The sequence below is a fragment of the Onychostruthus taczanowskii genome, unplaced genomic scaffold (genome assembly GCF_017590055.1).
Source record: "Onychostruthus taczanowskii isolate IOZ18803 unplaced genomic scaffold, ASM1759005v1 scaffold24, whole genome shotgun sequence".
Taxonomy (NCBI): Eukaryota; Metazoa; Chordata; class Aves; order Passeriformes; family Passeridae; genus Onychostruthus; species Onychostruthus taczanowskii.
In genome coordinates this window covers 1,675,919-1,689,098 of record NW_024499684.1, presented here as the reverse complement: position 1 = coordinate 1,689,098, position 13,180 = coordinate 1,675,919, and the positions used below count along the sequence as shown (strand labels likewise).

At 45.5% G+C, this 13,180-nt stretch overlaps 1 protein-coding gene across 5 annotated transcripts in view; it reads left to right on the top strand.

Annotated features, from left to right (window-relative positions):
- Positions 1 to 3,866: 3,866 nt before the first annotated feature.
- The window catches only part of IFT80 (intraflagellar transport 80), a 29,700-nt gene continuing 20,386 nt past the window's right edge, over positions 3,867 to 13,180 (top strand). Inside the window, exons 1-5 of one of the 5 annotated variants that reach the window (XM_041406040.1) lie at positions 3,867 to 3,939; positions 5,533 to 5,609; positions 6,122 to 6,343; positions 9,342 to 9,452; positions 11,223 to 11,291. In XM_041406040.1, coding sequence (XP_041261974.1) covers positions 5,573 to 5,609; positions 6,122 to 6,343; positions 9,342 to 9,452; positions 11,223 to 11,291 — 439 coding nt within the window. In that variant the 5' untranslated portion in view covers positions 3,867 to 3,939; positions 5,533 to 5,572. Of the gene's footprint in view, positions 3,940 to 4,261; positions 4,442 to 5,532; positions 5,610 to 5,651; positions 6,024 to 6,101; positions 6,344 to 9,341; positions 9,453 to 11,222; positions 11,292 to 13,180 lie in introns of those variants that run through there. The other 4 variants (XM_041406037.1, XM_041406038.1, XM_041406041.1 and 1 more) reach the window with 4 other exon arrangements.

The following is a 13,180-nucleotide window of genomic DNA, read 5'->3' as shown; positions in this document are numbered from 1 at the left end:
CCTTTGCTAACACAAACAAGAGAACCCCGTGATCTCAGCACCGAGCTACAGCCCGCGAGGAATTCACCTACACCTCTGCCCAGATGCTTGACTCATTTAGAAACTTAAGGCTGGAGGCATTTAGAAGACAAAAATCCAAATTGGAAACAAAATATCGAGGTTAGCTTCGTAATGATATATTTTAAGATGCATCACCCCCAAAACCAGGGGCTGAGCCTAATCTGTTTTAACAGCGTGTCAAATCATTTTAAGAGTTAAGTAAATAAACTTGACATTTATTCCATTCCAAGAAATCCCATACCATTGGCTGCCTATAAATTTGAAAAATCCTGCTGTTGTACCACAACGTTAAGTACAATGTTCCAGATCAGAGCTCCGAAATAGGCTTTATTAGGAGAAAGTCTACAAATTGCTTTTGCACTTGTACTGGGCCAAACCCTTTAACTCTTTGCAAGCTCTTTTGACCATTTTAAAAGCAGTTTTAAATTGCCAGGGGTTTCAGCGTTGCTTTGTAGAAGGGAAAAGAGCAAATCCCATCTGGAAGAGTTGGGAAATTCAAGATGCTGCTGAGGAGGCTCAACGAGCACCACGACAGCCAGCCCAGACCTACCTTGGGGAGGTTCTTTGTCAGGCTCCCTGGTGCCTTCCTTTTCCACTTCCATGTCCATGGAGGACTCCTCCAAGGGCTCCCTGCCCTTCCCACGGGCTGCAGTGGAGGTTTTGGTGCTCTTGCCTGGCACGGTCCCTGTTGGCTGCTCCCCTTCCATGCCGAGCAATCAAACAACTGAAGGGCTCTATCTCCTTTGCTAACACAAACAAGAGAACCCCGTGATCTCAGCACCGAGCTACAGCCCGCGAGGAATTCACCTACACCTCTGCCCAGATGCTTGACTCATTTAGAAACTTAAGGCTGGAGGCATTTAGAAGACAAAAATCCAAATTGGAAACAAAATATCGAGGTTAGCTTCATAATGATATATTTTAAGATACATCGCCCCCAAAACGAGGGGCTGAGCCTAATCTGTTTTAACAGCGTGGATCTACCTGCTGCCAGCCCGCGGGGACATGTCAGGGCAGTGACTTTGCTCCCTGAAAGCCACCCTGGTGCTGGGGGCAAAAGAGTTAAAGACACATTGAATAACAAGCCCAGGAGCCACATGTCTATACTCTCCTGGAAGAACTCGTTATATTTCAGACCTGACACTCGTTTTACTTTCAATAATCCGTGCTAAATATTCGGATGGATATAGAGAGATTGACAAACAGATAAAGAAACAAAAGCCCTGCATGATCATAGCAAAGATTTCATTCTTAAATCATTTAAATCGACACACTCTGCTCACAAAATACCACACAACCCCTCCTGCCAGCTTTCAGCGTTTCAGAGAGAAAGCAAAAACGAAATACCTTCATCTAGCCGGGATGTTAAAGTGATCTGAGCAAGGACGAGCATTACAAAAGCCGTCAGCTGGCACTCGAGCACAGCTCCCCGAACGGGTGAAGAGAAAGCACCCGAGGAGAAGAAAAGGAGCGAAACTCTCCCCAAAGAGTTGAAATCGCAGCAAGTGGCGAAGTGAGTTCGCAGAAAAACAGACATGAGAAAGTTTACTTCTCACAAGATAAAAAACTGACGTGGTTAGAAAGTCATCTTACAATTGGTGCCAATCATTTGACGTTTTCAGACCTACCCCCAGCCCACACTCTCCTGAGAGTCCTTCATTTGGGACAATGGGGGAGGGGGGGAAATGAGAGACAGAACTCATTTTCAGGCAATTTCAGTCTATGCCCCCGTTCAGAGCTGTTCCGCAATGGCTGTCGCAGACAATTACAGCCTCTCAAAGCACATTTATTTTTATTTTTTTTTTTCCCCGAACTGCTCCACTCCAACAGAATTGTGCAATATAGACCTATTTACCTTCCCAACCCTTCCCCCCCTCGGACACTTCACCAGAACGAACGAGCCGAACTACTTGACCTCAGCTTTTAAATCGCGATAAATCAGCTGCCACATAGTCTCTAACAAATTTAACAAATTCGTGCCCGGCCCCTCCCCCGAGCCAGCTCGAAGGTGTTCGGTAAAAGCATCTCTCCTGCCAAGCGCTGTTTTCCTCACGGGGATGGCGAAAAAAAGAGCCGGAGACGGACAGAAAAGCTTCCTTATTAACAGCCGATTAAATGTGACAGAGACAAGCCCTGTCAGTGACAAATCTGGGGCTTTTTTAAAAGCCTAAGGAGCCAGACTGCACCCTTGTCACGCTCTTTCCAAGTCACAGGCTCCCAGAATATTCCGAGTTGGAAAGGACCCACGGGGGATCATCGAGTCCAGCTCTTTTAAGCGAATAGCCAATCATTAAGAACTTTCTTGGGATTTTTCTCTCACCCTTCAAGCATCAAAGCAGCAGGCAGAGCCGGGGCGAGAAAGGTCCCTGCTCCAAGCAGATGAAAATCGCTACCCAAACGCGTCCCTGAACTTCCCCGTCCTCCGAGCCGCGGTCCGCGGGGGTCCCTCAGGGCACGGCGGGAGCCCTTGGGCTGCACAGCCCCCCGGGGAGCCGCTCCTCAAAGCTCCGAGCCGACAGCAGCCGGGACGGACCCGCCGGGCGCGGAGCCCTCACGGGGACCCTCAGCGGGGCAGCCCGGCCCGGGGAGAGGCGCTGCCGCCGCTTCTGCTCCCTCCGGGCGAGGGGGGAAGCGGGGAAATGAGGCGCGGGGCAGAACCCGCCGATCCCCCAGCACCTCCTGCCATCCCCTCAGCGCACCCCACCTTCCCCCTCAGCGCCTCCTGTCTCCCCTTCAGCACCTTCCCTTCAACATCACTTGTCTCCCCATTAGCACCTTCCCCTCAAAAGTCCTAATCTCCACCTCAGCATCCCTTGTCTCCCCTCAGCTCTCCCAGCATCTCTTCTTTCGCCGTCAGCACCGTCCCCTCGGCACCCCCTGCCCGGGGCAGCCCCCTGAGGGCACCTCCTCCGCCGCGAAGCCCCCCCACCCCACCGCCCTGAGGCGAACCGCCATCGCTTCCTCCCGCCGAGCTCGTACCTGCTCGTCCCGGCGGCTCCGTGCCCCGGCGAGGCGGCGGCAGCGCGGGCGGCTCCGGCTGCTGTAGAAGCTCGGCCGCTTCCACACTCGAAAATGGCGCCGAAACGGCGAACTCGAACCGAAATTCGTTAGAAAAGCGCGGGGCAGGCTGGGACGGGAGGGGCCGGGCCCGCGGGTTTGAACGGCACCGCCGCCCCCGCCCGCCATCTTGTGTTCGTTACAGCAGGGAGGGGAAAGCGCGCAGAAATCCGCCGGGAGCGGCTTTTTCTGGGCAGAGACGGAGGGCTGGGAGACATTAGGGGGTGAGGGCGGTGCGGTAACACAGCCTTGCGGCCGTGCCGGCGGAAAAAAGGGTTAATTTTAATTTTAGAAGTAGGTCAGTGGGCGGTGCTTGGTTGCTGGGCGACGCGCGCTGGTTTAAAATTAATAAAAAAAATAATAAAAAAAAATTCCTAGTGAAAAAAAAAATTTAAAAATTGTGAGAGCGCGGCAATTTTGAAGCGGGTTTAATTAATTAACGGGCGGCGCCGTGGCACCTTGGGGGGGCCGGGGGGGACCCGTGAGGTGGCGGAGGAGGAGGATGAAGAGGATGAGGTCTCGCGAGAAGTCGCCATAGCGACGGCGGCGCTTGGCGGCGGGGGGGAGGGCGGCTCCGGCTGCTGTAGAAGCTCGGCCGCTTCCACACTCGAAAATGGCGCCGAAACGGCGAACTCGAACCGAAATTCGTTAGAAAAGCGCGGGGCAGGCTGGGACGGGAGGGGCCGGGCCCGCGGGTTTGAACGGCACCGCCGCCCCCGCCCGCCATCTTGTGTTCGTTACAGCAGGGAGGGGAAAGCGCGCAGAAATCCGCCGGGAGCGGCTTTTTCTGGGCAGAGACGGAGGGCTGGGAGACATTAGGGGGTGAGGGCGGTGCGGTAACACAGCCTTGCGGCCGTGCCGGCGGAAAAAAGGGTTAATTTTAATTTTAGAAGTAGGTCAGTGGGCGGTGCTTGGTTGCTGGGCGACGCGCGCTGGTTTAAAATTAAAAAAAAAAAAAAAAAATTTCTAGTGAAAAAAAATTTAAAAATTGTGAGGGCGCGGCAATTTTGAAGCCGGTTTAATTAATTAACGGGCGGCGCCGTGGCACCTTGGGGGGGCCGGGGGGGGACCCGTGAGGTGGCGGAGGAGGAGGATGAAGAGGATGAGGTCTCGCGAGAAGTCGCCATAGCGACGGCGGCGCTTGGCGGCGGGGGGGAGCGGGAGCCGCCGCTCCTGAGGCGACGGGAGCGGGACCGGGAGGCGGGATCGGCGGGGAGCAGCAGGTGGGATCATCCCGGGATCGGCCGGGAGCGGGATCGTCCCGGGCTCCGCCGGGAGCGGGCTCCAGCCGCCGCTCTGCGCGCTCCCTCCGCTGCCCGCGCAGGTAAAGGCGCGCTGGGGAGGCGGCGGCCGCCGGCCCCCTCCCCTCGGCTGAGTCACCGCCGCGGTGGGCGAGAGGGTCGGGAGCCGTGACCCCGGCTGGGCGTGGGACGGGCGGATGGAGGGGAGGGAAAGCTCCGGGGGACAGCTGAGGGCAGGGCGGGGGAGCCCCGACCCTCAGCAGGGGTTGGGTAATGGCTTCTTGGAAAGCTGGAAAGGGAGGGAGCAGCGGGTGGTGGCCGAGGCTGCCCCGGGGGTTTGGTGTCTCCTTCTCCGTGCCCCGCATTCCGCCGGCTGCTTTTCCTTCTCGGCTTTCCCCCCATCCTGCTGTGGCATTCCTGCCCTTCCCTGCTCTGCCCCCATCCCTTCCCGCTGCCTTCCCTATCCCGCCCGCTGGTTTTCCTTCCCGGCGCTGCTCCATCCTTCCCTCTGGCATTCCCTGCTCCCCCATCCCGCTCCCCTCCGCCGTTCCCGATCCTCATCTCCGGATGGCAAAGGGAGGAGGAGGCGTCGGGCACTTTGGCTTCTCCGAGTCCCGATAATTCCTGCTTGTAATTATTGCCACATCTCTCCTAAAACTCCAGCGGAGCCCTGCTGGATTCCTTGGGACGGAGGGAATACGTGGGCTGGCAGTGATGGATGTACCTGTGGATGGCCCAGGGTGGGCGTTCAGCCTTTTAGTAGCACATACAGAGCGATTAAAATGCATTAAAATTTGTAATAAAGTTCTGGGCTTGGAAAGGCAAAGATCATGTTTTCCCTTCCTGGCTGTGTGTCAGCACAAGGGATCTCCAGTGCTCCCAACCTCTGATGTCTCAGGCTTGATCTTAAAGGTCTTTTCCAACCTTAAGGATTCACTGTTCACAGCATCGTTTCTTCTTCAAGTTGTCCATATTCAGTTGGATAACGTGAAAACAGAATTCTCTTTAAACTCAGGTATTTCTTGGTGCTTGTTTTTCCCCACTAGTGATGTAGTATTACTTCAGAACTTTTAATTTTAGTGTATCTTCCATTTTAATTTTAGCTGCTTGTGTATGCATATATATTATGTTAATTATCCATACTTATAGATGTATTTGTTTTCTTTTATTGCAGTTATAACACATGGTTTTAATGCTCCATCTGAACAACTGAGATGAGACTGAAGACTTCCCTTTTAAAGGAGCCAAAACATATCCTTTGTCACAGTAAAAACCATGGAACATCGTGTTCATTCTGAATAGACTCTCCCAGACAAAATTTTTTTGTTGTTGAAGTTTCAGTAAAATATTAGTAAATTGCAGACGACTTTTTTCCCTGTTTTTCTTTTGTTCCCCTTGTCATTGAGTGCAGCCTTTAAGGACAATGTTTTAAGAGATACTGAATGCTTATATATGATGTGGTGTTAATAAACCAGCAATTTTTAATGAATGTTGGATGTTTTGCACTTGTATTTTGCACTAAGACCCTTCACTAACCCAACATTTTAGCCACGTTTCCATAACTTTACATCATGATAAGAATTTTATTTTTATGGAATATTTTCATTTCATGAAATGAAAATTTGCTTCGTTTTTGGCTGAATTTTTACCAACTCTTCTTGGCACGTAAGAGCAAAAATAATCTTCCTGTATTATCCCTTCAAGAAGGGGTGTTGGATTATTTTTAATGGCTAAACTTCTCAGATTCCTTAAGTGAGTGGCACATAAGGACCTGGTGAGCTGTGTGGGCTGGACGACAGCTGACGAGCTCTACTCGTGTGGGGACGACCACCAGCTCATGAGGTGGAGCCCCGTGAGCAGCGAGACCACCCGAGTGCTGAAGCTGCCAGGTGATGTTTATCCCATAGATCTGCACTGCTTTCCCAGAGGCATCGGTGGCAAGAAGCAATCCCAGGCTGAGAACTTTGTCCTGACGAGCTCTGATGGTAAGGCAGCTTAAAAAAGTTTAAAAATAATAAATTGCAAATAGATTTTTGAAGTATTTGTTGTTTCGTACCCTTGAGTGCTCGTGTCAGTCAAATACAAGGCATTATTTGAGGAGCAAGAAGCTTTGAGGATTGCTTGGGATTTTTTTTCCCTTCTCCCCAAAAAGATTTTTCCCTTGGGGTTTTTTTTCCCCCTTCTCCCCAAAAAGATTTTTCCCTTGGGGTTTTTTTCCCCCCTTCCCCCCAAAAAGATTTTTCCCTTGGGGTTTTTTTTCCCCCTTGTCCTCAAAAAGATTTTTCCCTTGGGATTTTTTTTCCCCCTTGTCCTCAAAAAGATTTTTCCCTTGGGATTTTTTTTCCCCCTTGTCCTCAAAAAGATTTTTCCCTTGGGATTTTTTTTCCCCCTTGTCCTCAAAAAGATTTTTCCCTTGGGATTTTTTTTCCCCCTTGTCCTCAAAAAGATTTTTCCCTTGGGATTTTTTTTCCCCCTTGTCCTCAAAAAGATTTTTCCCTTGGGATTTTTTTTCCCCCTTGTCCTCAAAAAGATTTTTCCCTTGGGATTTTTTTTCCCCCTTGTCCTCAAAAAGATTTTTCCCTTGGGGGTTTTTTTCCCCCTTCTCCCCAAAAAGATTTTGTACCCAGCCAGATTTTTCTACCTGCATGAATTTTCCTGCCCCAGCCATCTCCCCTGTGTGCTAAGGATTCCTGGAACTTGCTGAATCCAATGGAAAAGCAGCATTATGTCCTGACAGGGCTGCATTAATTCCTAGTTGAACTGCAGATGTTTGAAAGCAGAGCAAATGTAAATTTAGTCCCCTTGGGTTTTTTTCTGAAATTTGTCTCTTGGGGGATATTGTTCTTTTATTTCCTACTGACATTGGTCTTGTTGCTATTTTTTACAAAAATGAAGAATATTTTTGGCTTTAACCTCCAAATTAAGGACAAATCCTAAGTGATTTGACCTTTTTTTTTTTTTTTTCATTTTTTTTATTGACAATTTTGTATTAGGTCAGCATTTAAGAGTCCATGGAAGTTAATGAACAAAACATACATGTTTTATATTCTGTGTTTGGATAGGCTGGGAGTCTCCCTCTGGACATTCCTTCAAAGCTGGGGAGTCATTTTCAGGTTGAGGACAGTTCTGGCTTCAGTACTTAATAAAATAAAGGTCCAGAGATTAAGCTGAATCACTTCTACCTACTCCAGGCATTTTGGCTGAAATTTTCTCTTTTTTTTTTTTTTTTTTTTTTTTTTTTTTTTTTTTTTTTTTTTTTTGTGTAGTAAGTTGTGATTTGAAAGTCTCTTTTGCCTCAGTTGAACAGAAATCCATGGGAATGGAGAAACCTCCCTGTGGGAATGCCATGGAAAAAGCATTTGAGTGGCAGCAGTTGTGAATTCCCCTGTTGGAAAAGCAAAGAAGCTGCAGAAGTAAAGCTGCTGTCCCTGAAAACTTGATCTCCCCTGTTCTGCAGCAGGATTAGGATACAGTTTTAAGTGATGATCACATTTTTTCCAGAGGAATTCTGGAAAGTTGATCCTGCTTTTACATGTAACCATGTTCTTCCCTGCTCAGCTACAATTTCCTCTGCTTCCCTCTTTGGAAGGGGCCTTGTGAGAGCAGTAGGAGCTTGTGGAGTGGGAGAGGATGCAAAAGATGGGGGAAATAGTGGAGCTTTCCCTGGATAGCAGGATTTTATCTGATACTTTGACATTGCTCATTTTCCTGATATTTTGACTTCACCAAGTCCTTCAGTTCCTTCCCAGCTGCTTGAGCTTCCACTGGAATCTCATTTATCTCTTATGAGTGGAGGAATTGCTCACAGAAATATTCAGGGGTTCTGCTTAGGTCAGTGGGAGCTGTTCCAAGATATAAAATCCCATGGAATTCTGTATATCCTGAAAAAAGCCATGGCTCTGAAGAGCTCAGCCACTCCATGCTGGGTCCTGTAGGTGATGGCATGGGAATATTCCTGCTCCTGGGAGATTATTCCACCTGTCTCCAAGACCTTTTCATTGGAGAATCCTTAAACCAAAGATCCTGCATGAAAAAAAGGTGCAGAAAATGTTTATTTATCAGAAAATAAAAGGTGTTTTTAATGTAAAAGCAGAAAAGGCCATTTTGGTAATTGAATTGGAGCAATTAACATTGAATTCCTCTAAATCCAGCTTTTGCTTTTACATGGAACAGGAAAAGCTCAGACCTGAGAGGTGTTCTATACAATAAGTGATACATTTATGAGATAAATTCTATTTTATAATTACAAAATAATGGAATGCATTAAATGAACACCTTGGAAGTGTTGGAGAGGGCTTGGAGCAGCTGGATCTATGAAAGGTGTTCTGCCCACTGGGATTTAAGGTCCCTCCCAGCCCAGACCAGTCTGGGATTCCATGGAATTTTAAATCATCTGTTCAAATAAACTGATTTATCCAAACCATAGTTTTTGATCAGTGTTAGAAGTCTTTTCCTTGGAAATTTTGCACTGGCAGAGATTTGGCTGGGTGATTGTGCCAAAGTTCTGGTCACTCAGGAACTCCCTTGCTTCAGTCTGGCAGCTTAGATCAAATAATACCAAAAATAATTTGATTTAAAGTAGTTCATTGCTATTACTGGACTGCTCATTTTTCCAAGGCCTCCATTGTCTGCTCTTTGCTCCAGTTTAAATTTGATCTTCCTGGATTTAAGCAGCATCCCTTATTTGGGAAGAAAAACTTCCTGATCCTTCTGTTGAAGTCATTACAAACTTTGGGGTTGGCTGCTGTGGAATTCCATCCCAGCTCCAGCATGGGAGCAGGAATAGTTCTGATTTGAGCTGTGAAAAACAACTGGATGTTCTCTTTGTATTCCTGCTTTCTTGGTTTGTGTGTTTTCCACAGGAGGTACCAGCACTTCTGTAACAATATAGAATGTAATTAATAATGTAATTTAATAATAATTTACTGGATAATTAATTATCTATAATTCTGTAAATTCTATATGTTATATATATTTTTTTAGGGAAATTCCACTTGATTTCCAAGCTAGGAAGAGTGGAGAAAAGTGTAGAAGCACATTGTGGAGCTGTCCTTGCAGGAAGGTGGAATTATGAGGGAACAGCCCTGGTTACAGGTGAGCATTCCTAAATTAATAAAGGGCTTTGAAAACTTAAAATAATAATCTGCTTTTTTGGGTCTTATTTATCACAGAGGTTGTTACCACCTTGTTTACTAGGAGTTCATTTTGCACTGTTTAATTAATGCTGTTTTAGCTTAGTGTTGTCCATTTTAATTAACAGATCTAGTAAAAATATTTCTCTTTTTCATTTAAGTCATCCAATCCAATTGAAAGTGTTTTAATATCAGAGAGCTTAGATGGTTTTGTGGCTGTTCTGAACTTCAGAAAGGAGAATATTTGATTTCTTTCTTTTCTGTCTGTTACAAGAAAAAGTTGCTAAGTTGGTACATTTATATCCCTGCACATTTGGGGTTTTTTAGCCAAAAAGGCTCATTGATCTTGAATATTCCTGTGCTTTATTCCTTAATTATCAGTAATTATCACCTACAGCCTGTTTATATTCATGCTAGGGGAGTGAGCCCAGAATTTCTTCATTTCTACACCATTTTTTGTCCTAAATCTTTAGTAAATGAGTTGCTTTTGGTAGTTTTTGTCCCAAATTCTATCTGGGTTTTGAGGGGAACTGCTGAAGTTGCCTGTGCTGGGGTTTCTGGTGGTGTCAGCCTCCTGCTGATGGAGCACAGCTGATTCCTCTGGACAACTTCCAGCTCAGGCCACAAGAACTGAAGATAATTTTGGATCTGCTCATTTCCAGACTCTGAAATGCTGCTTCAAGGAACTCTGTCTGGCCTGTTCCTCTGAAATCCCAGAGGGATGGAAATATTGTTCTTTTTAAAGACAGCTTTGCCTCAGGAACTTCTCCAAAGACAAAGTCAAAATTGTCTTTTGAATCCCTTTTTTTTTTTTTTTTATGAGACTGCATGACACTGACACTTTTTGGGGAGTGTGGGAATTCATCACCACTTCCAGTTTATTCTGAGGAGATCAACTCCTCTTATGCCACAGCTGTACTTGGAGGAAGAAGAAATAAATCATTGCTACTGCACCACTTCAAATATTTTTATGGTTCTATTTCAACAGCATCAAATGTGCACAAATAAGATTTTTAAGTTTGAGTGGGTTTGTTTAACATCTTCTTTAAAACGTTTAAAACAACATTGGCTAGATAGAAAAACCTGAAATGTGGTAAATAAATTATATTTGAATGGAAGAATCCATTAATTTCTTTTTCCTCATTAATTGCATCTGGGAGGCCTAAACTGAAGGACCAGAGCATTTTTAAAATGACACCACACCAGGAATTGTGGTGTACAATTCCCTAGCTGTGCTGTGTAGTTTAGCAATGAATTCCTCAGTAAATAAACTGAGTTATTTGGTAACACACAGTTATGGTAGAAAATTAAAGCCATCCAAGCAGAGTTCCCTTCACTTCTCCCATTTATCAGCTGTGAAATCTCCTGTTGAATCCTTCAAATCTGCTCCTGCTCCCCTGGGCCTTCTCAGACTCCTCTAAGCAGCTCTGGGCCACTGAAGGAATCACAAATACAGAATTTGGGATGCTTAAATAATGATGGATTTTCCCTTCCTAGGACCAGCTTCAGGAAAGAGTTCAGGGATTTTCAGGAAAGGAAAATTTCTTGATAATAAAAAAAGAACCATCTTAAATATTTTTCCTTCATATACTTCCTATTGCATGTTTGGAAGACTGAACAAAAGGAATTCACCTGTAAGAAAAGCTGGCTTTATTTTAACTCCAGTGTTTCCTGAGTAAATACAAATACATTTGTTAGGCTGAACATTGCTGATTTCTGTGCTCATTTGCAGTTGGGGAAGATGGCCAAGTGAAAATCTGGTCTAAAAGTGGAATGCTGAGATCCACCTTGGCTCAGCAAGGTGAGTTCTTTGCTCAAAGCTCCATCACAACTTGTTCATTTGGGTTGTTCTGAGATATATTTCAATAACAGACCCTGAATATGGCAGTGATGGTTTATTCCAGGGTGTTAAAGCCTTAATTAATTGTAAATGTAAATCAGAGTTGCATTTTAGTATGATTTTTAAACAGTATTTCATTTTTCAAATTCAAAGTGCTGAAATATTTTTAGGCAGCAGTCTCATCCCACGCTGAGGATTTGGTGCCATTTCAGTGAAGATCCTCAGCTAAAATTTGTTTTTCAGACTTCATAGATGGAGCCCGTGTGACCTTGTGACATTTTTGAAGAAACCACATGCACCTGGGCTTGGGTTAAATGTCAGGCCCTTATCTCTGTCTGAAACAAATGATCTGAATGCTTTCAACCCGGGGAAGGCATTTTAACCACAGCACTGAATCTAAAATGCATTGCAGTTCTTTTAAGGAAGTTCACGTGCACATGCAATGTTTGTCAGGTAAAAAGATAAACCAACTGAACCAGAATGTAAAAAAAAATATTCAAACTGAAGCACATATTCTTTAACATTTCTCAGTTTATGTTGTCAGGTTTCTTAGGCGTTATTTTGCTTATTTGAGGTTAGAAAAAGCAAATCAAGTAAATTCCATGCTGTCCTTTGAAATATGAATTTTCATGGGTTTCTGCAAGTTTCTGGTGCAGTACAAAAGCACAGTTGGGTCCCCATGGAGTAACTGTCACCTTGTGTTTGTGTTTTCAACTTTAAATCTTGTGAGGCCCTGAAATCCTTTAAAGTCAGAGTCAGAACCCCACAGTCCCTGTGCTAAGCATGGCCACACCTGGGGTCAGGACAGGATTGTTCAACCATTTTTCCTTCCTTTATTATAACAAGAACTGAAGAAATTCCCACTGCCAACATTCCTTTGCCTCATCCCACTCTTTGTGTTAGAGATAAATTTTCAGGCTGGTATTTTGGGATGATGATCCACGTGCCTGTTCTGTCTTTGGCCTTTATTCCTCCTTAGATTCCCTTAAAATTCTTTTTGTTCCTCCTTCTCCTTACACTGAAATGTTGTGTTTGGGCTTCCACTGATCCATTTTGATGAGGAAACCTTTTTTTCCATGGATTTCTTAGATGATGTGTTGAGAACCCACAAGATTAGCATGGAATCCTGGAATGGTTTGGGTTGGAAGCACCTTGAAGCCCATCCCCACATGGCAGGGGCACCTCCCTCTATCCCAGACCTGTCTTGAGCACTTCCAGGTATCCTGGGAATTCCATCCCAGCCCTCCCCAGAGAGGAATTCATTCCTGATACCTATATTCTTTTGGAAACACCCTCCCAAGATCTAAAAAAAATTATTTAAATTAAAGTTTCTCCTCCTGTGACAATCCAAAATCCCACAAAACTCTTGCAATTACCAAGTGCGCTGTGGGATAAGCCAGACCTTCCTTCCTGAAATCCCAATTTTCTGCCTTTTTGCCTCCTTTTTTCCCAGAATATTCCTGTTTCTCCCTGCAGTGGGGCTGTTCCTCTGGGTTTTCCAGGGTGTTGGCAGCGTTTTCCCAAGGCAGCCCTTGTTAAGTGCAGGAGGAAATGAGTTAACTCAGCTCCTGCTGTTAAGCCCTGGAAATTGTGGTTAAGTCCTCAGCCATCATAAAAAAGGCAAACATTTGGTTTAAATAGAAAACTCCTCTGATTGTTAGATCAGCATTAGGAAAGGACAAAAAAAAAAGGAGTTTATTTAGAATTTCTGCTCCAGCTGGGGACAGAATTTATGGCATTTTCACCAGGAATTGCCAGGAGGAAAACAGCCAGAGCCACGTTTATTTAATATATGTTGTGTTTCTGGGACTCGTCTGCTCTGATGGTTGACAAGTTTAAAAAATCTGCCA